Below are 22,852 nucleotides of genomic sequence, written 5' to 3'. Positions count from 1 at the left end.
ATGCAGATGACACCACCCTTATGGCAGAAAATGAAGAAGAACTAAAGAGCCTCTTGATGAAAGTGGAAGGGGAGAGTGAAAAAGTTGGCTTAAAACTCAACATTCAGAAAACTAAGATCATGGCATCTGGTCCCATCACTTCATGGGAAATAGATGGGGAAACAGTGGAAACAGTGTCAGACTTTGTCTGGGCTCCAAAATCACTGCAGATGGTGACTGCAGCCATGAAATTAAAAGACGCTTACTCCTTGGAAGGAAAGTTATGACCAACCTAGATAGCATATTAAAAAGCAGAGACGTTACTTTGCCAACAAAGGTCCATCTAGTCAAGGCTATGGTTTTTCCAGTGGTCATGTATGGATGTGACAGTTGGACTATAAAGAAAGCTGAGTGCAGAAGAATTGATGCTTTTGAACTGTGGTGTTGAAGAAGACTCTTAAGAGTCCCTTGGACTGCAAGGAGATCCAACCAGTCCATCCTAAAGAAGATCAGTCCTGGGTGTTCACTGGAAGGACTGATTTTGAAGCTGAAACTCCAATCCTTTGGCCACCTCATGTGAAGAGCTGACTCATTTGAAAAGACCCTGATACTGGGAAAGATTGAGGGCAGGAGAAGGGGACGACAGAGGATGAGAAGGTTGGATGGCATCACCAACTTGATGGACATGGGTTTGGGTGGACTCCAGGAGTTGGTGATGGACAGGGAGGCCTGGCATGCTGCAGTTCATGGGGTTGCAAAGAGTTGGACAAGACTGAGCGACTGAACTGAACTGATATAAATTTAAATTATAAGAAGTCACACTATCTTTTGCAATGGTCATGCACGCGTTGTAGGAAAAAATAATAAATGCTAATTCTACTTTGGAAAATAAAGACTTAAAAAGATATCACTTTTGTGTTACTATTGGCACAAGGACACACATGTAGGGTTATTAAAAGAAACTAGGGTTCCTTTTTTAAACATTTATTAAATAAAGATTTAATCATATGTGCCCCCAGTTTTAGGAGCTACGGGTCCTTAATCTCTTAGAGATTATGGTCTAATGGCTGTGGTGTTCAAAAAAACAAAAAGAAAGGATTAGCTGTACCCCAATGACCAGCTACTTCAAGAAGAAATGTTCTTGCTAACAGATAAAAAATATGTTTCAAAGCCAGAAAACAAAAAAGGCAATTTATTAATATACTAGAAATCCTTAAGGAATTTCTGCTAGACACAGGCATACTAAAATTATCTAATGAAATGCTTTAAGGGCTAATTTATAATTCTCGGCTAGATCAAGAATAAACAAGTCACTCTTGAATCATTAAAGTCAGATGTCAATGATCACAACTTTAAGCATTATCTGACACTGTTAAGGTTATTAAGTCTAGAATTTCAAAAGCAACCTAAAAAGTCCTTTAGGAAATAGCATCATATGTTTCTTAGTGTGATGCATCAAAGAAAGATAACTCCACCCTATGTAGAATTCCAGCCAAAAATGTTTAACTTGAATTTGACCAGGAATCAGACAAAATTTAGGAACATTCTGGGAAAAAAAAACTTAAGAATTTTCAAAACATGTGTCAAGAAAATATAAGTAAGGCTAGAGAACTATTCTAGATCAAGGAAAGATAAAGAGACATACTTCATACATAACAATAAATGCAAATACACGATCCTTGACTGGATCCTAAACTGAAAGAACAAAGAAGCTGTAAGAGGGCATTACTGGGATAATAATGGAAATCTGCTTATTAAAAAAATATTAAAAAGTTAGATTTTATCAATGTTTTATTTCCCAAAGGTGATATTTATATTGTGGTTATATGGAGACAATGTTCTTGTTCTTAGGAGATATATGCTAAAAGATTCAAGAGTGAAGTACATGATATTTGTAACTTTCAAATGGTTTAGCCAAAGAAAAAAAAAAAAGATTGGGGAGAAATGTGGCAACCTCCTCCCCCAAAACTGGTATATCTAGATGAAAGTTGTATGGATGCTTCATAATATTATCCTCGTAACATTTCTGAAGGTTCAAAAATTTTTCAAAATGTGAAGAAATAAAGAAAACATGGAATAATTACTTCAGATTTGTGGTCACATATTTAACGTGAAATGCATGGTTTATGTTTTTCTACAGCCATGATCTACTTTTCTCGTCCAACTGCAGAGTAGGCAGAGAGTTAGTTTAACCAAAGTTGAGGTTTGCCAAGAGAATAACATGGTGAGGGTTGATGAGATATGCAAAGGAGTGAATATAAAAATGGACTGATATATACGTAGGACAAGGAAGCACAGAAAATAAAAGGCAATGACATTCAGTGAAAAAAGTGTTATTTAGATTACGAAATGAGTAGGAGTTCTTCAAAAAGGCAAATGGGAATGATGAAGTATAAATAAAAACAAAATTATAGTGACCTTTATTTTAGCAATAAAAGATTCATTTCTACTCATTTCACCTCAATTATTTATCATTGGTGTATTGGAACAACATAATTTTCAGACCAATATTTAAAGAACCTCACTGAGACACTCATGCTTTTAACATAATCTGAGCAGAAAAATAACCTCTAAGCTTTAGAGGTAATCTTTTCTTTGTAATTTGTAATAATGAGGGCATTTCAGATTAACTACATCTACATGCAAATATAAATTTTAGGACAGTAAGAGAAATTCCTCATTTATCTGGAACTTGGTTATCTCATCCCCTAACCTATCATAACTGAAAAAACACAAATAAAAAGGATTATAAATAGCCAAAAAGATGTTACAAACCCCTGCACTAAAATATACTGTTTTCTTGATAGGAGGAATACCTCCTGTTTTCCCACAGATTCTATTCAACCTAACCAAAACACAACTTTGACCAACTCTGCTATATGTTTTCCTGACTCACAACAAATTAGAAATTGTACACTGGAAATGCAAAATAAAATTACAAGCAGCAGAAGATACACTGGCAACAAACAGAAAACTGAAAGACTAAAATTTAGAAACAATTTTAGAAAATCTCTAACATAGAAATGCTTCAAAAGTTCCTGACGATAGCTCTTTAATAACAGAAAACTAGCATTAAAATATTCTAAAGAATAAAAAGATAAAGAAACACTTCCTAGCTCATTCTATGAGGTCAGTATTACCCCAATACTAAAGCCAAAGACTCCAAAAGAAACGAAAGGTATGTATCAATATTCTTTAGGAATACAGATGCAAAAAACTTCTGCACAACACTAGCAAACTGAAGGGCTTTTCAGGTAGCACAGTAGGAAAGAAACCGCCTGCAAATGCACGAGATGCAAAAGATGCGAGTTTGATCCCTGGGCTGGGAAGATCCCCTACATTAAGGAATGGCAACCTGCTTCAGTATTCTTGCCTGGAGACTCCTTGGACAGAGAAGCCTGGTGGGCTAAGAGTCAGACACAACTGAGCACCCACACAGCAAATTGAGTACAACAGCATTAAAAAGATTATATACCATGAGGCAGTGGGATTTATCACAGGAATGCAAATGTGGTTCAACATAACAAAAAGATAACGCAACTCACATTAATAGAATGAAACAAAAAATCCTACATGATTGTATCAATTGAAACAGAAAAATCATTTCACAATATCCAATACCCTTTCACAATAAAAAATACTCTACAAACTAGGAATATAATGTTTTATGGATTGACTTAGTCTAACCAAGAGATATGTTGAAGTCATAACCCCCAATGCCTTAGGAAGGGACCTTACTTCCAAACAAGACCACTACAATCAGCTAGCATAAGATGAGGTCAGGTAAGATGAGGCTGAGTCCTAACCCAACAACTAGCATCCTTCTAAGAAGGCAGATACACCCAGAACTCCAAAGACAGAATGGAATAACATTATTGTAAGCCAAGGAATATCAAGGATTGATAGACACCACCAGAAGCCAGAAAGAAGCAAGAAAGGATTCTACCCAGAGTCTCTAAGGGAGCATGACCCAACTGACATCTTGATTTCAGATTTCCAGCCTTTAGGCTGTCAGCAAATACATTTCTATTGTTTTAAGTTACCCAGTTTGTGGGAGTTCATTCTGGCAACTCCAGGAAACTAATACAGAAGGAAACTTCTGTAACATGATAAAGAATATTTATGAAAAATTCAGAGCTAACATGATAATGGTGAAAGAAAGACAGCTTTCCTCTAAAGTAAGGAATATCAACAATGCCTGCTTTCACCACAGGTATTCAATATTACACTGGAAGTTCAAGTCAGAGCAAGACACAGAAACAAAAAGCCAAATTTCAAAAGAAGAAGTAAAGCTATCCCTATTCACATTGGATATGACCTTACATACATAGAAAATCCCAAAGAATACACACCCACACCAAAAAAAAACCCTAATATGCTAATAAAAAAATTCAGCAAAAAACAGAGAGAATAATCTCAAAAGCAATTGGGAATTGAAGGAGAGAGGGTAACACACCATATACAGAGGAATACTGGTAAGAAAAACAGATTTTTTGGTAATGCAGAAGACGAGGAGCAATCTTTAAAAAAACTGAAAAGGAAAGAATCTAACAGCCTAGAAATCAAAAGAACAAAGTTGGAGGACTATACTTCCTGGTTTCAAAAATTACCCCAGAGATAAAATATTGAAATCGAAGTGGTACCGACAAAAATGAATAGGCATATAGATCAATGGAATATAAGTGGAAGAACTACTCACATTTACAGAGAAGTGATTTTCAAAAAGAATGCCAAGGTAATTCAATAAATGGTGCTTGGACAATGGATATGTACAAGCAAATGAATCAAGCTGGGATGCCTCCTTGTACCATACACAAAAATTAACTCAAAATGAATCACAGACCTAAATGTAACAGGTAAAATCAAAAAAGCTCTTAGAAGAATATATAGGAATACATTTTTGTAGTCTTGGCTTCAGAAAAGCTTTCTTAGATATGATACCATGCACACAGTGACCAAAAAAAAAATTAGATTTCATAAAAATTTACATTTTGTGCTTCAAATGATAACAACAAGGAATTTGGGGGAAAAAAACTGCAAATCATATTTGAAAGCAACTTGTTCACTGCAGATGGTGATCACAGCTATGAAATTAAAAGATGTTTACTCCTTGGAAGGAAAGTTATGACCAACCTAGATAGCGTATTAAAAAGCAGAGAATTACCTTGCCAACAAAGGTCCATCTAGTCAAGGCTATGGTTTTTCCAGTGGGCATGTATGGATGGGAGAGTTGGACTGTGAAGAAAGCTGAGCGCTGAAGAATTGATGCTTTTGAACTGTGGTGTTGGAGAAGACTCTTAACAGTCCCTTAGACTGCCAGGAGATCCAACCGGACCATCCTAAAGGAGATCAGTCCTGGGTGTTCACTGGAAGGACTGATTTTGAAGCTGAAACTCCAATCCTTTGGCCACCTCATGTGAAGAGCTGACTCATTTGAAAAGACCCTGATGCTGGGAAAGATTGAGGGCCGGAAGAGAAGGGGACAACAGAGGATGAGATGGTTGGATGGCATCACCCCTCAATGGACAGGGGTTTGGGTGTACTCCGAGAGTTGGTGATGGATAGGGAGGCCTGGCGTGCTGCAATTCCTGGGGTCACAAAGAGTCGGACACAACTGAGCGACTGAACTGAACTGTATCTAGAGTATATAAAGAACTAAACTCAACACTAAGATAAACAATTCAACTTAAAAATGGCAAAGTATATGAATAGATATTTTTCCAAAGATATACAAATGGCCAATAAACAACTGAAAATATGTTCAACATCATTTGTCATCAGGGAAATGCAAATCAAAACCACATGAGACTTTCACACCCACTAATATGGCTATAATCAAAAAATCAGAAAATTCATGTTAGCAAAGATGTGGAGAAACTAGAACTCTTGAATATTGCTGGTGGGAATGTAAATGGTACAGTCACTTTTTGCAAGACAGTCTGGTAAATTCCTCAAAGGGTTAAACATAGGGGTTTCCTTAGTGGCTCATATGGTAAACAATCTGCCTGCAATGCAGGAGACCTGGGTTAGATCCCTGGGTCAGGAAGATGCCCTGGAAAAGAAAATGGCAACCCACTCCAGTATTCTTGCCTGGAGAATTCCATGGATAGAGGAGCCTTGTGGGCTACAGTCCACAGGGTCGCAGAGTCTGACATGACTGAGCGATTAACACATACGTACCGTATGATCTAGAAATTCTGTTCCTAGGTTATGTATACTCAAAAGAAGTGAAAAACGTGTCCACACAAAAAACTGGTAATAAGTGTTCACTGCAGCAATATTCGGAGTTGTCAAAAAGCGGCAATCAACACAAATTCCCATCAAGGGAACATTCAGTTCAGTTCAGTCCCTCAGCCGTGTCTCACTCTTTGCGAGCCCATGAATCGCAGCACGCCAGGCCTCCCTGTCCATCACCAACTTCCGGAGTTCACTCAGACTCACGTCCATAGAGTCAGTGATGCCATCCAGCCATCTCATCCTCTGTCGTCCCCTTTTCCTCCTGTCCCCAATCCCTCCCAGCATCAGAGTCTTTTCCAATGAGTCAACTCTTCGCATGAGGTGGCCAAAGTACTGGAGCTTCAGCTTTAGCATCAGTCCTTCCAAAGAAATCCCAGGGCTGATCTCCTTCAGAATGGACTGGCTGGATCTCCTTGCAGTCCAAGGGACTCTCAAGAGTCTTCTCCAACACCACAGTTCAAAAGCATCAATTCTTCAGTGCTCAGCCTTCTTCACAGTCCAACTCTCACATCCATACATGACCACAGGAAAATTCAACAATAAAAATGAATGGGGATTCCTTGGTGGCTCAGTGGTAGAATCTGTCTGCCAATGCAGGAGAAATGAATTCAGGGCTTGATCTGGGAAAACTCCACATGCTGCTGAGTTAACCCATGCGCCACAACCACGGAGCCTGTGCTCTAGCGCCCGGGAGCTGCAACTACTAAGACCACGTCCACAACTACTAAAGCCTGCGTGCCCCAGAGCCAGTGCTCAACAACAAGACAAGCCACTGCAATGAGAAGCCCATGCCCTACATCTAGAGAGGAGTCCACACAGCAACAAAGACCCAGCATAGCCAAAAATAAATAAAAATTATTTTAAAAAATGAAGTACTGAGAGATGCTAACATGGATGCTATAAAACACTATGTTAAAGCAAAGACGACAGTCACAAAAGACCAGAATAGGTAAATCTATAAAGTCAGAAAGTTAAGGGATGATGAGTATGGAGAATGGGGAACTGACTGCTTAATGGATGGGGTTTACTTTGGAAGTGATGAAAACGCTCTAAAATTGAATGTGCTGATGCTTGCACAACTCTGTGAACATACAAATATACCACTGGACTGTACAATTTAAATGGGTAGATTGTAGAGTATGTGAATTATATTTTTATAAAGCTGTTTTCTAAGAGGATTATAACTTAAGAAAATCTTTCGAAAATAAGGATAATTACTTGTTTAAAGTAAAAATTATGAACATATACTATGATACTTAAAACATATTGTAAATTTAAAGCATACAATAGAACAAGGGACAGGAGGGTTAAATGTACTGTTCCAAGGTTCTTAAGCTACACATTATGCTGGTATAATGTTGTCTAAAGAGGAATTGTGATTAAAGATATATATTTAAAATTCGAGAGTACCACTTAAAATAACCCTAACAGATAAACATTGTAACTGGATGCTGGTGTTAAAATAAGAGTAAAAAGTTTTCAGCTAATCCAAAAGAAAGCAAAAAACAGAAAAGGAATAATGTTTACATGAGACAAAAAATAAATAAAAACAAGACAGAAGATTTAAAACCAATTAGATTGATAATTACATAAAAAGCCAATGATCTAATAAATACTCCACTTAGAAGAGTGGGTTGTCAGACTCAGTCCATGAGAAACTCCATTAAATAAAAAGATACAATTAAAAGGATTAAAAAAAGATATACCACATAGAAAAAAAGAAAATGCAGTTTGCTACATTAATTTTAGAGTAAGTAGGTTTCAAAACAAGGAGAATGCATCATAAAGATACTATTTCATAAAAAAAGACATAATCCTAAATATATGTGAAACTAAACAAATTTCAAAACACATGAAGCAAAAACTAACACAATTCAAAGGAGAAACAGACAAGTATCAATCATGATTAAAGATTTTAACAGTACTCAATTAAAAAAACAAGTCAACAAGAAAATCAGTAAGGACAGATAAGACTTGACCAATATTCTCAAAGAACTTGACCTGACATTGGATGAATCCTTCATCCAATAGCTTAATAAACATTTTGCTCAAGGTCCCAAGGAACATTCTTCAAAACAGACCACGCTCTGGGCTATAAATAGCAAGTCTCAATAAAGTTACACTGAAGTCAAACTGTTTTCAACTGCAACAAAATTAAACTATAAATGAATAACAAAGTTATCTGGAAAACATTTGAAATAAAACTTAATTAATGTGTTAAATTAAAAAGTCAAAAGGTAAATTACAAAGTATCTTGAACTGAATGAAAATGGAAACAGCATTAAGACCGTGGTGTACAGCTAAAATAATGTTTATAGGAAATTTTTAAATGCTAAACAGTATAGAAGACTGGATAAAATCATTAATCTAGGTTTATACTTTAAGAAACTATAAAAAAAAATCAAATGAAAGCAAGAAGAAGTAGAATTCACTGAATTTAGAAATGGACAAAAGAGAAAAAAGAATCAAAAAAATCAAAAGCTGGTTCTTTGAAAAGATCAATAAAATGGACAAACTTCTAACAAGAGGGAAAAAAGAAATTAGTAATGCCAAAAACAAAAGAGGCATCAAAAGTATGATACAGAATTTTATAAACCACCTTAGAGCAACTTGAATGAAAAGGACAAACTCCCTGAAAGACAGTCAATGCTTACTGAATAAACTGAAAATCTGTACAGTCCTATATCCATTAAAGAAATTTAATCTATACTTAAAAGCCTCCTCACAAAATTCCAGGTCCAGATAGTTTCGCTGGTGAATTCTACCAAAATTTAATAAAGAACTATTACCATTCTATACAATCTTTTCCAGAAAACAGACTCAGTCTGTGACGCCAGCTTTACCCTGATACCAAAACCAGATATAAGGTACTGCTAGAAAACTATAAATTGTTAATTCTTAGAATGCAGAAATCCTTACTTTTAGCAAACTGGGTCCAGCAGTAACACATAGACCAAGCTATATTTATCCCAGGAATCTCAGGTTAGTTTAATATTTAAAAATCAATTAATATAATTTCACCATTTACACTGAAGTAAAAATGAGCTTTCTAGATAGGACATTCGCCTAACTTTTCATTTAAAAAAAAATGCTTATCAAAAGGTCATTAAGAATAAATAGAGCTGTAATGAAATTAGCTCGTTTTCAAACCATTAAATTTTGTAGTCTATTCAGATCACTACAGTTTCATGGTTAACTTGTATTCATTTTAAATGCACATAAACATAATATTCTGTCTATATTCCTCAACTGTGACTAGTCCAACCCTCAGTAACACATTGATTGGATGAAATAGACATAAGAGCAGGCTTGTTTTTAAAACAGTGAGGATATCTACACATGCCTTACAAATACAACTCAAATCATATAAACCATATGAAGCTAATGCTCCTGAATAAATAATAACATCACAAATAAGCTAATTCTGTGTATTCATAAATATTGCTATGACTTTTAAAAGGAAAAATTCATGTGTAAAATGAGTTAAAAAATAGTATCAGACTTAAACATTTTGAAAACATTCAAACTACCTTAAATCATACCTATGATTAAATAGTAGCATAATTTAACTGAGTTATTTTGAATTCCAGAATTAATTTAACATTCTAGGATCTGACTTTGCCATTTAATAAAGAGAAGTCTAATAAAAGCATGACTGGCTAACAAAAAAACTGCTTTCAAATATCTGATGGTTATGTCTAAAATATGCAAGATAATTAATCCTAATGAGAATGACATACTTTTTTCAAATTTTAGTTTGAATCAGGAACATCCGACAAACTATTGGTGTACCTAAAGTAAAATTTCAAATCAAACCTCTTGAAATGATAACTTCTATCCTACCTGTATCTTCAATAAATTCCACACATTTTTCAACAAACAGTGGTATAGGCTTCTCAGCTGTAACCAGATCCTGGAGGGGCATCCCAAAGTAATTACTTTCCCAATTTCTACGTGTTGGTGGATTGAAGTTCTTAGTTTTCTTTTTCTGCTATAAGAAAACATATTTAAGATAAAAGTATTTTAATTAATTCCCTTTAAAATAACATTAGTATCAAGCAATATAAATACACAATTTGTATCAAAAGCAGTATCTAAAATGTTACATCCAACCTAAATGTACATCCAACCTAAATGTCCATCAATATGGGATTCAATAAATAACTTCTGCTATAAACAGCAACTTGACCAAGAGAAAGAGACAAAAGTGAACAGACAAAAAACAGCTGAACAGAAGAAACTGTTCTCTTTGGAAAATAACAGAAAACTGGATAGGCAGGAAAATTAGAAAAGATCATTTTTCAATGCCATTGAAAGGAGTAAGCATCGCACAATTCACAGTTCAAGTGTGGTATGTTAATTGCTGCGTTTGTTATTTGGTCCTTGGGAAGTTCCAAGTGAGATTTTTGTGCATAGCTATATTAGTAAGCATAACATAGCTTTAATTATTGATTATATAATGAAGCTATGCAACTCTATGAGTGTCTAGTTTCATCATTTACGTCTTATTTCCCCATTTTCTTCCACAGCATCTACTGAATATTTCTTAAACATTAAGATATTTTTTATAAAAGAAGGTAACATCCCAGTGGGAAATGAGATGTTAATTTAGTTCTATTAAAAACATTTTACTAGGCACCCAAAAAGGTAATTTTTATTAGCAATGAACAAAACGTTCACAATAGTAAAAAGTTACATAACAATTTTCAAAGTTTAACTTCAATCTTGCATTGGGAGAAAATAGCTTCTTAAACAGGGAGTGAACATTTCAAAAATGAAGGAAATACTGCCTGAAATTCAACCCTTAAGCAGATTCTGAGTCAGTCTTTCTTAAGTAGGGTGTATTTATATCTGTCATAAGTATTGTAACTGACTTACAAATCAGATAAAAACATGCTATTTCTAATCAGAAAAATGTGTGTGGGGGGGGAGGTGGGGCAGAAAGGGAGCACAGGCTGAGGTTTCAATGCTTAAAGCAACAGCCCTCATTTTAATTTCCGATTCTTCCCAGCGGAATCTCTCCTTTGGATGGATTAACCTTTCAATATTCTTTCAAGTTCTGAGTTACGCAATTTCCCTGGTGGCTCAGATGGTAAAGAATCCAACTACAATGCAGGAGACCCGGGTTTGACCCCTGGATCGGGAACATCCCTTGGAGGGAAAAACAGCAACCCACTCCAATATTCTTGCTGGAGAACTTCACAAACAGAGGAGCGTGGTGGTCTAAGGTCCATGGGGTTGTAAAGAGTCAGACACAACTGAGCAACTAACACAGTCAATTAAGTCCTTTCTTTCATTTCAATTTGAGGCTGCTCTACCTAGCAACATCCAGAGTTCATGAAATCCAACTTCTAAATTTTCATATACCATCACTCTGGTGATACAGATTACACACAGTATAACTAGGTGTTTGGAAGGTCACCATCAAAGCACTGGAGTACTTGACCTGGCTCAAGACCTGGCCCATCAAGTCAAGTAGTGCGGATTCTTCCTACTCCGTAAAGAATCCTTCCACTAACCATCACCACCAAAACAAAACAAAGTGCAAGAAAGCAGAAATGAGCTGAGGTAGGGATACAGTGGCTGGGTTGTCGTCCTTCTTAGGAGGAGCATTAAGATGCTTTCTAGTCTGCAAACTACTAGAAGCACCATTTGATTAGAAAAGTAAAAACTAAGGCAATGATGGGTGTTTTTGTTTAGAATGATAATACAAGTGGTGAAAAAAGACTATACTTAAGCAGATTAATGATAACAACAATGCCTAGCCTTTGGTAGCAGCAATAGAAATAAAAGATCTTAATCTGCAATGTCAACTAAAGGAAAAAGTTGTAAGAAACGTAAGCTAGCTAGTCCTAACTGCTCCAATCAACTCTTAAGAAATTTGCTTTTCATACTACCCTTTAGGAAACAATCTAAATTCTGAACACTTTACTAGAATTGGGGTTAGATTTCTCCGGGTTATGCTGAGGGGTATCTCCCAAGGTCCATAAAGGTACAAGGGCAAGTTACTCAATTCTGCAGATTCAACACCACTAATTTCAGGGAATGAAAGGCTAGGTGGCTTATAGCATGGAATTTCTGGCAAACTCTAAAGGGATAATTTACTAACATCTAACCGCTTGACAGTCAAGTTACAGGTTACACACACTGTGGGGGAAAAAAATGCGTAAAAACTTACGAGACTTTACCAATTTTTCTACTAATTTATACCGCTACAAAATAAAACTGTGTAGGAAAGTAGTTTTGAATTGGACACTCCTATATTAGCTTTCATGATGAAGAAAAATGTCTAACTTTTTTCTGTAAGTGACAGTTCTTCTATTGATTTATTTAGGCTGCATTTGGTCTTTTTCTCTAGTTGCTGCAAGCATGGACTACTCTCCAGTTGTGGTGCAAGGAATTCTCACTGCAGAGACGTCTCTTGTTGCAGAGTACAGGCTCTAGGTACTGAAGCTCTAGGCTTCAGCAGTTGTGGCACATGGGTTCAGTAGTTGTAGTGCATAAGATTAGTTGCTCCAGAGAATGTGGGATGTTTCTAGACCAGGGATAGAACCCATGTCTCCTGCATTGTCATGCGAAATCTTCACCATTGAGCCACCAGGAAAGCTCTATAAAGTGACAGTTCTTAGGCACAAAAATCCCTTCAGAGAGTTCTCTAAAAATGTGAATTTTGAAAAACTACATAATTCTAACATACAACCCTTAGTTAAGAGTTGCTAATCTATAGCTTCAAATTTATGCCAATTCAAAATAATTTGTATAATATAAAATCTATTTCATAAATTAAACTGTCTAAGGCTAGATGATGACAACTTCTATTGCCATCAAGGTTTTCTGAAATGCAAGAAAAAAGATGGGGCATATGGTTATTTGGTCATTTACATCTATAGCTTTTGACCAATCATTAGTCAGAAGTGGCAGCCCCCAATTAAATAACTGTGTTAGTAAGAAAACAAATCTGATTTATGACAATTAAACTTCTGATTATTACATATTAATCTCAATTTCTGCTTAAATACAAATACCCACGGTCTTTTTTTCTGGTAAATCTCATGTCTGCAAAAGCATATCTAGTAAAACAAACATTCCATTTCACGAATAATATAAACAATGTTACTAATTGTCTAGCAGATATTAAAAACTATCATTAGAGTAAGTAAACAGAAAAAGGTATATAAATAGCTCTCTACAGAATTGGCTCTTCCCCTTCAGCAGTATCAGCAACACAACAAAGGAAAAAACTAAGCAATATCCTGCAGTAAATACTATAATCAATAACACTGAAAAAAAACACAATATCTCAATTCACAGGTAATCAACCAACTGAAGAAAACTTTGGTACCAAGAAACAGTTGAGGTAGTTTACAAAGAATAAATCTAGGAAACAAGAAATTTTGGACTTCTCTATTGTCTTTAAGCTGGGATTCTTGAAATAAAAGACGAAAGAAGAAATAAGACAACCAGAGGTAAGATGTAAAGAAAGTGAAGAAAAAACCCATTAAAGAAATGAACACCCTCTTTGGTAAAACACTCAATGATTGAAAATATCAGAATAAAGTGGAAAAGATCATCAGAGTCCCCTTTTCTACTATATCATTTCTCTGACACACACCAAAAACCACTTTAAAGAAGTCTTAATCTTCCTCTCCCTGCGAGCAACTGCTCCAGAATGAGAATTCCTTTTCGTAGAACAAAATCAATGGAAAAGACCCTGATGCTGGGAAATATTGAGGGGAGAAGGAGAAGGGATAACAGAGGATGAGACGGTTGGATGGCCTCATCAACTCAATGCACATCAGTTTGAGCAAACTTTGGGAGATGGTGAAGGACAGGGAGGCCTGGTGTGCTGCAGTCCATGGGGTCACAAAATGTCAGACACGACTGAGCAACTCAACAATAAACTCCACATAAATCACCTATACTAGTTGTTTCCAATTCCTCTCTTTCCATTCCCTTTTATATGTACTGAAATTAATCTTTTGCTCAGATGATAAAGAATCTGCCTGCAATGCGAGAGACCCTGGGTTGAGAAGATCCCCTGGAGAAGGAAACAGCTACCCACTTCAGTATTCTGGCCTGGAGAATTCTATGGACAGAGGACTCTGGCAGGCTACAGTCCATGGGGTTGCAAAGAGTCGGACACACCTGAGCGACTTTGACTTCACTTGAAATTAATCACTTTCATCACTTCACTAAATCTGCTCTTATTAATATTATAAATGATTGTTCTGCAACAGTCAGTTTTCAGCTCTCCTCTTAACCTTTCAACAGTTATCCTCTTGAACAGACTTCAGTAGACTACCTTTGTTATCTCACTTGTTCTCCCCTTATTAGTCTTCTTTGCTGGTCCCTCTTGGCAACCTTGTAATACTGGCAACACCCCAGGCCTCAGTCTGTCTTTTTTTCCCTCAATATCTATAATCACCCTCTTGGTAATGTCACCCATATGCTGATAACCCAAATCAATACCTTTAGCTCAGCTCTTTCTCCTGATCTCTAGACTCATTTGGAACATTCTACCCGACATTTTCACTTGCATATCTGAGACATTTCCTAACATGTGCAAAACTGAACTCCTAATGATTTATTTCCTTAAAATGCGCTCCATCTTTAGCCTTCTATATACATCTCAGTTACTGACAATTCCATCCTTTCAGTTGCCAGACTAAAATCTTGGAGTCATCTTTGATACCTCTTGTCTTCTCACATTCTTCTTTCAAATGTATGATACAGCAATTACCCACATCTTAACCATCTTATTGTGTTGACTGCCTAATCAATCCTCCCTGCTTCTACCATCATTCCCTACAAACTATTCTTAATAAAGCAACCAGGGTAATGACTCCACAAATAATGGCCTTTAAGGGCATATACAATTTTGCATGCCTGAACTCTGCCTCTTTTTATTCTGACCTTATTTTCCTCTACCTTCTCCTTCATTTTAGTCCCTTTCCTCCAACTACAAGGCTTACTTGCTTTTTCAGCATGCAACGCATGCTCCTACGTTTAGGACTTCTGGAAAGTCTGTTCCCTTTACCTTCTCAATGAGGCCTACATTGACTATTAAAAACTGACAATTAAAATTTGTAATCTATGGTTTATCTCCTGCCCAGAACTTCCAATCCCTCTAACACTGCTTTTCCTATCCACAACACTATATGATTTTCTCATGTATCATCATCGTTTTGGTGTATGCCTGCTACAATTTAAGATCCACACAACGGCAGGGATTTTTATCTGCTCTGTTCATTAATATACTTTAATGATATGGAATACTGTTCGTAAAGAAGAGAAAGGTACAAAGTCAAGGTACAAGTCAAGGTCTCTTCTGAAATAATGAATTTAACTTGCAGATAGAATAATCTCATCATGCACCAAGAAAGATAAACAAAAAATAGGAATAAACCATCAAGTTACAGATATGCTGCAGAACTGGTAAGCTTCAGAAATCTTAAAAAGCATTTAGGTAAAAGAAACCAATGACCAACAATGGTGAAAAAATATCAGGCTAGCCTCAAAGGTCTCACGAAAACCTAAAAAGTCAGAAAACTCTTCTATAGGAATGTTCATGAGGAAAAGATTTGTCAAGGATCCTTTACTTAGTGTGTCATCCAAATATGGGTAATAAGCAACTCTAAAAGGAACTATAAAGTTCTCAAATATGTAATAATTAATATTTAAATGACAGCACTCTCAAACTGCCTTCTTACAAATCCTAATCACATAATGAAACATCATTGGGTGGAGAGCAGGGGACACAGGGATAAATTAGGAGTTCAGGATTTATATATATATATTAGTATATATAAAATAGATAACCAACAGGGACCTACTGCATAGCACAGGGAACTATTCTCAGTACTTTGTAATAAGCTACAAGATATAAGAATGTGAAAAGTATATATATACACACACATACATAATATCTGAATCACTTTGCTGTACATGTGAAACTAATGAAACATTCAAAATCAACTATACTTCAATTAAACCACAATGAAACATTATTAGTATTAAAGAACTTACATTTGGAAAATGTGTGCTTTGAAAAACATAAAAATAAACACTTAAAACTAATTCTGAGTTACAGTGGTACAGCTACTAAACAGAATATTATCTGTAATTTTGTGAGTCAATGTACAGAAAGTAAAAATTAAACAACTAGTAGGCCAGAACCAAAAGCTTCAACCTATCCTTAAAAAGGTGGTGGGGAGTAAAAGATAAAGTAATTATGTTAATATGCAACAGGGTATCACAATATACTATGAAGGATTAAGGATGATAAACTGAAGTTGGGATTCAATATAAACTTAAAGATAAAAAGAAGCCTCAAATAAACTAATAGCTCCTTTCTCTTCATTTTTTTGCTGATGAAAGATAAAAATAGAAAATAAGAAAAAAGCAAACTGAAACATAAAAATAAATGTAAATGAGGGTTTCCCTGGTAACTCAGTGGTAAAGAATCCGTCTGCCAATGCAGGAGACACAGGTTCGATCCCTGGACCGGGAAGATCCCACATGACTCGCAGCAACTAAGCCCGTGCGCCACAACTACTGAGTCTGTTCTCTATAGAGCCCAGGAACCACAACTACTGCCGCCAACTATTGAAGGCCTCGTGCCCTAGAGCCCAAGCTCAGCAACAAGAGAAGCAAATGCAATGAAGAAACCCAAGCTCTGCAACTAGAGAGTAGCCCCACCACCTGCAAACTGAGAAAAGCCCACGCAGCAACAAGACCTAGCACAGCCAAAAATGAAGATTAAAAAAAATTTTTTTAATATCTAAATGGAATAAGATCAGGTAAGTTATAAAAGATTCTCAGACTTGGTAAAAAAAAAAAAAAACTAAACGCGACTAACCACATGTCATTTTAATTGACACTCCTAAAAGTTGAAAACAAAATGATGGAAAAAAGAATGATTTTTTGTTTTTACAAGAGCAATGTTAACTCTGCTGCTGTCTTCAAAGCAAAAAGCTGTGAACCATACAAAAGAGACTCACATGACAATTATCCAGAATTCAACCCATCAAGTAGCCAACAACAAACTATAGCAGAAATATGTACCTCTAAGGAAACAGAAAATTTTAAATGATCTCTAATTCTTGTCAGATCAAGTATACCAAAATTATGGATAACAAAGATGAATTAAAAAGGTTGATTTCAACAGATTTATATATATTAATATATGTTAAAGTTTAGGAACTGGATAAATAGTATAATTTCATTCCAAAGTAAATCATTTATGTTAATATTATAGAAAAAATTAAAAAACAAATACTAAAGTACTGACAACAATCCTCTAAGTTTAGAGGATGGTAAAAAAGGAAAGAAAGAAAAGGTTGGGATGAGGTAACACAGAATTTTCACTCTAAGTTGTACAGTTCCTTTTGTAAAGAAAATGCTTTCTGAGAAGATAAAGATTACTTGTGTAACCAGGAAAAAAAAAAATAAAAGATTTTAAAAATTATGCCTATGGAAAAAAAACTGTCTACAATACATAAATTGTAATCCTGTTTTCAAAAAGGAAAGAGATAGGAAATCAAATTTTTCCCCAGTAGCTTCCAATTTGTGTTTTCTCTCCTTCTTACATACTCTGTCCCACACAGATTCTCAATGTATCACACAGCATGCTAAACAATTGAGAAGTTGGGCAATTAAAGAACTCAGGTAACTACAAGCACTACCTACCCTCTCTCTTCCTCATGTCCTCAATTCACATTTCATCCATCTATCCCTCTCCTGGGTCATTCTTATGAATATACAAATATACTATCTCTCATTTTAAAAAACAAAACCCTCCTTTGATCCCATATTGAGCTCTACTGTCCCAATTCTCGCTCCTCTTCACAGAAAAACTGCTTGAAGATGTCATCTACATTTACAATCTCTACTTTTCCACATCCCATTCACTCTTCAACCTACTTCCATCTGGCTTTCTCTCTCGTTCCACTGAAATGCTTGTTAAAATCAGATACCTCTACACCATCAAATCAAAAAGAAACTTTTCATTCCTCTTGAGCTCTCAGCAACTTTCTTGATTGATCACTTCTTCCTTAAACACTTGCTCTCTTGGCTCCCATGTCACAACTCTTTACTAGTTTTTCCTCTTTTCTCCCCAAGAATTCCTTTTTCAGTTTCATCTACTGTAACTCTTTCTGGTTTACCCAGTGTCAGTTCTAAGTTCTCCCTTCTCCACCCATTCTCTGTCCTTATGTGAATTTATCTAAACTCATGGCTTTCAATGTTCTTCTATCTTGAAAACTTTTCCTCTGAGTATCAGATTCATACATCTAACCTTTATACTTCCACTGGGATGTCAACACAGATATTTTAACATAATATAAAAGGCACAAAACAGATGTCCCGATTCTCTCTGATCTGAAACTTTTCACCCTTAGCTTAGTCTTCTTCACTATCCCAGCAAATCTAAACCTACCCATTGTTTATACCGTTGCTTATACCATAAATTAATAACCAACCTTGATTTTCCCTTACTCTCTACAGTGAATGCATAAGAAGCCCTATTGGTAGGACTTCCAAAATACTCTAGAAATTGTCCTAGAGTATTTCCTTTTTATTAAAGGGTAATTTTCCTTTTTATTACCTATACCTTAGCACAGTATCTGGCACCTGGGTGCTCAGTCAACACTAAAAGAAGCAAACAAAATGATAAACAGGAGACTGAAAAAGCATTCACTATATAATGTTTCTGTTAATAAACAGAAAAAGTACTGTTGGTTTATTTACCAGTTTTGCAAATAGTTTCATTATACCTAATTTTTTTTTCCTATGGGAGTCATTATATATAGGTGTACCTAAACTTAAGTATTTGAATCTAATAAAATCAAGATTCATACCTAAACTTAAGTATTTGAACCTAATAAAATCAAGATTCATACAAAATAGTGATTCCTATCATAAAACTACAAGAAGAATTAACAGCCACCTCAACTAAGACTGTGACAATGAAATGGAACCATGTTTTATGGCAGAATAAAGATCAGCCAACTAAAATAAATAGCAATAGCATGTAGCTTAGACCCAGAGTACCTCCTTCATGGAAATACATTCTTAACCAATCACGGTGAGGATAGGGAAGTAATATCTATGACCTGTGAGGAAAAACCTGCCTCTCCTAATGAGCAGGTACAAACATGCCTCGTATGATCAACTTCTAGAACACACAGGAATTTCCTTAAAGACCCATTCAGCTAGACAGAGTTTCTCAACTTCAGTATTATTGACATTTTGAATTGCAGGGTGTTTAGCAGCATCCCTGGCCTTTACCCAACAGCTATCAGGAGCAAACCCCCACCCTAGTTCTGACAGCCAAAAATGTCTTCAGGCATTGCCAGATGCTCACTACAGGTCAAAACTGACCCTGGTTGAGAACCATTGTGCTAGGCTAATAACAAGAACTGAGAATTCAAATTTGGGAGATGGCTATAAACACAGCCCTGAGAATTCTGAGTTTTTTTTAAATTCAGGACTGAGAATCACTACTATAGGGTACACAAAGATGAATGATAATCATAACAGCCCTCAAAAAGCTTACAATGTAATAATAAAAATAAAACTTACCGAACTACAAAGCAGTAAAACTACTATAAAGTGATTATGCTGGAAGAATACTACACCATAGCATGTGTGTGTGTGCCTAATCGCTCAGTCATGTCCAATTCTTTGCGACCCCATAGACTGTAGCCCACCAGGCTCCTTTGTCCATGGGATCCTTCAGGCAAGAATACTGGAGTGGGTAGCTGTTTCCTTCTCCAGAGTATCTTCCTAACCCAGGGATCAAATCCAGGTCTCCCACATTACAGGTGGATTTCTTACCAGCTGAGCCACCAGGGAAGCCCAAGAATACTGGAGTGGGGAGCCTATCCCTTCTCCAGGGGATCTTCCTGACCCAGGAATCCAACTGGGTCTCCCACATTGCAGACAGATTCTTTACCAGCTGAGCTATTAGGGAAGCCCATAGCGTAACACACCAATATAAGAAAGAAGACTTTAGTGGGTATTCTTGCCTGGAAAATCTCACGGACAGAGGAGTCTGGTGGGCTGCAGTCCATGGGGTCGCGAAGAGTTGGACATGATTGAGCGACTTCACTTTCACTTTTCACTTTCATGCACTGGAGAAGGAAATGGCAACCCACTCCAGTGTTCTTGCCTGGAGAATCCCAGGGACAGCAGAGCCTGGTGGGCTGCTGTCTATGGGGTCGCACAGTCGGACACGACTGAAGCGGCTTAGCAGCAGCAGTATTCTGTGAAGATCTACTTAATACTTTAGAAAAAAACCAGTTCTGTAAGAAATGTTAGGTGCTGAGACTCTGAATACTTGACAAATGAGAGATATTGTGAATACTCCCTCAAGAGGGAAGAGAAAATAACTGACAGCAAATAAAATTTGGTCTGGGTTCTTGTATATACTAATCAGACAAAATGGTTCTCACATTGATTAATCTCTAAAATGACATCTTCCTATAAAGCATTTCCACATATATTATCTACCTGGCAGGCATTTTATTAATGCCATTAACAACTTTATTACAAAAAAAAATAAATCTGGAGTCACATCATCAACTCAATGGACATGAATCTGAGCAAACTCCAGGAGATAGTGAAGGATGAGGAAGCTGAACACAACTCAGCGACTGAACACCACCACCAGGAGAGGGACCTAGCAAAATCTATTCCAGTAAACGATGAGTAGATTTCTTCCCAGCTTCCCTAAATAGTTATTCTCAAGTGTATTAAAAGGAAAATAAGTTTTATATTATACCCAGCATTTTATTCTTAAAACCACGACTCCCTTTGCTTTTCATGTCATCTGTTATGTTCTTTCTGGTACTATAGTGATTTGCCAATCCAACAATCAGAACATCAGTAAAAAATGAAGAAAAATTCAAGTGTGTTCTCCTCTTACATCAACAAAGGTTCTGAGTCCAGTTTTAGTAACTACATAAGAAACCTTTAAAATGCCACTAAAGTTTTGCAAATGTGCGTTTTTCCTTTTTCCCAAACCCTTCCTTAGATTTTCAAAGGCTAAGAACAATTTCCAGAAAGCGCAAAACAATTACACATGCATATGCAAAATGTACCTTTTATTTGGACAAAGTTACTTTCTCAAAACCACTTTTGTCATACCCTTGATATTTTGTTCTAAGAACTACAAACATCAGAAATTACTACTTTTAAAAAGCAGCTGTCCTTCCCCTGAGGCGTCTCTTTACATAGTCACAGATTAAGTCCTATTGATGGCTCTTTCAACACACCGACTATGATGATAAGAAAAAGTTAAGAGCTAAAAATAATAAAACAATACCTACTGTAGAAATAACTCTTCTAGGGCTGAGCGGGACAATTTGCAGTACATAAAACTTTGGAGCACATAAAATTGATAACCCTTTAGACTCATAAGTCTTGGAAGAGTAACAACTGCCTACTGATATAAAATTATAGTAAGAACACACATTCTGTGTAATAGGAGTTAAGTGCCTCCTTTTTTATCTTTTAAATTAATTTCTTTATTTTAATTGGAGACTAATTACAATATTGTGGTGGTTTTACCATACATCAACAGTAATCAAGCCATGGGTGTACATGTGTCCCCCCATCCTGAATCTCCCCCACCCCATCCCTCTGGGTTGTCCCAGAGCACCAGCTTTGAGTGCCCTGCGTCATGCATCGGACTTGCACTGGTCATGTGTTTCACAAATGGTAATATACATGTTTCAGTGCTATTCTCTCGAATCATCCCACCCTCACCTTCTCTCACAGAGTTCAAAAGTCTGTTCTTTACATCTACATCTCTTTTGCTGTCTTGCATATAGGGTCATCGTTATCATCTTTCTAAATGCCATATATATGTTCATATACTGTATTAGTGTTATTCTTTTTGACTTACTTCACTTCATGTAATAGGCTCCAGTTTCATTAACTAAACATATTCTAAAAATTATAATGCTACAGAACTAAGAGTAATTTCAATAATTTGTGCTATGCCAGGTTTTGCTAAACATTCAACATACTACTATGAAAGCTAAGAAAAAACACGAAGTTTGAATAGAAACACACTGAAGACATTAACATTTGCTCTTAAATTAGTAAAAAAACAACACTTATGTCATACCATTAATTGATGTCACCAGCACCAGAAATGCTACTAAAGAAACCAATTTTAACTTCATGAGAAATTTCTGAAACACTTTAGAACTAATCATTCAGAGCAGAACATATTTAGCCAATTAGCCAGTATGAAAGCAATAAAAGCTTTTACTAAAGACACCCAAGTAAATGCTTTCCAAATGAGAGATACCAGAAGTTTTACTAACCTTGATGAATTATATAAAAAATGCTTAATATTCAACAAAACCAAATTTACTAGACTGAATTCTTGAGAGCAGAGCCCACGACCAAGTCATAACTTTGGACAGCGTTCCTCTGTCATAGCAAGCATTCAGTAAGAGGCTTACTGGATAAAAAAACAATTTCCTTGAGTCAAATATATGCAATTATTAAAATATATATATAAATGGTTGTTTTATTATCACTACAAAAAAAAGTCATATACTCACACTGACTTCAATTGATCATAGTACAACACATTGTGCGAGGACATGGAGATTAACTATGA

General features: G+C 36.0%; 1 protein-coding gene across 1 annotated transcript in view; it reads right to left on the bottom strand.

The window, feature by feature from the left end:
* Positions 1 to 22,852, bottom strand: part of ARHGAP5 (Rho GTPase activating protein 5) — a 57,113-nt gene that overhangs the window by 22,483 nt on the left and 11,778 nt on the right. The window contains exon 2 of the mRNA XM_052659995.1: positions 10,060 to 10,207. Coding sequence (XP_052515955.1) covers positions 10,060 to 10,207 — 148 coding nt within the window. The remainder of the gene's footprint in view (positions 1 to 10,059; positions 10,208 to 22,852) is intronic.

This window comes from Budorcas taxicolor, chromosome 21 (genome assembly GCF_023091745.1).
Source record: "Budorcas taxicolor isolate Tak-1 chromosome 21, Takin1.1, whole genome shotgun sequence".
NCBI classification, from domain to species: Eukaryota; Metazoa; Chordata; class Mammalia; order Artiodactyla; family Bovidae; genus Budorcas; species Budorcas taxicolor.
Note: the sequence above shows the minus strand (reverse complement) of the source record. Positions and strands in the feature narration are given on the sequence as shown.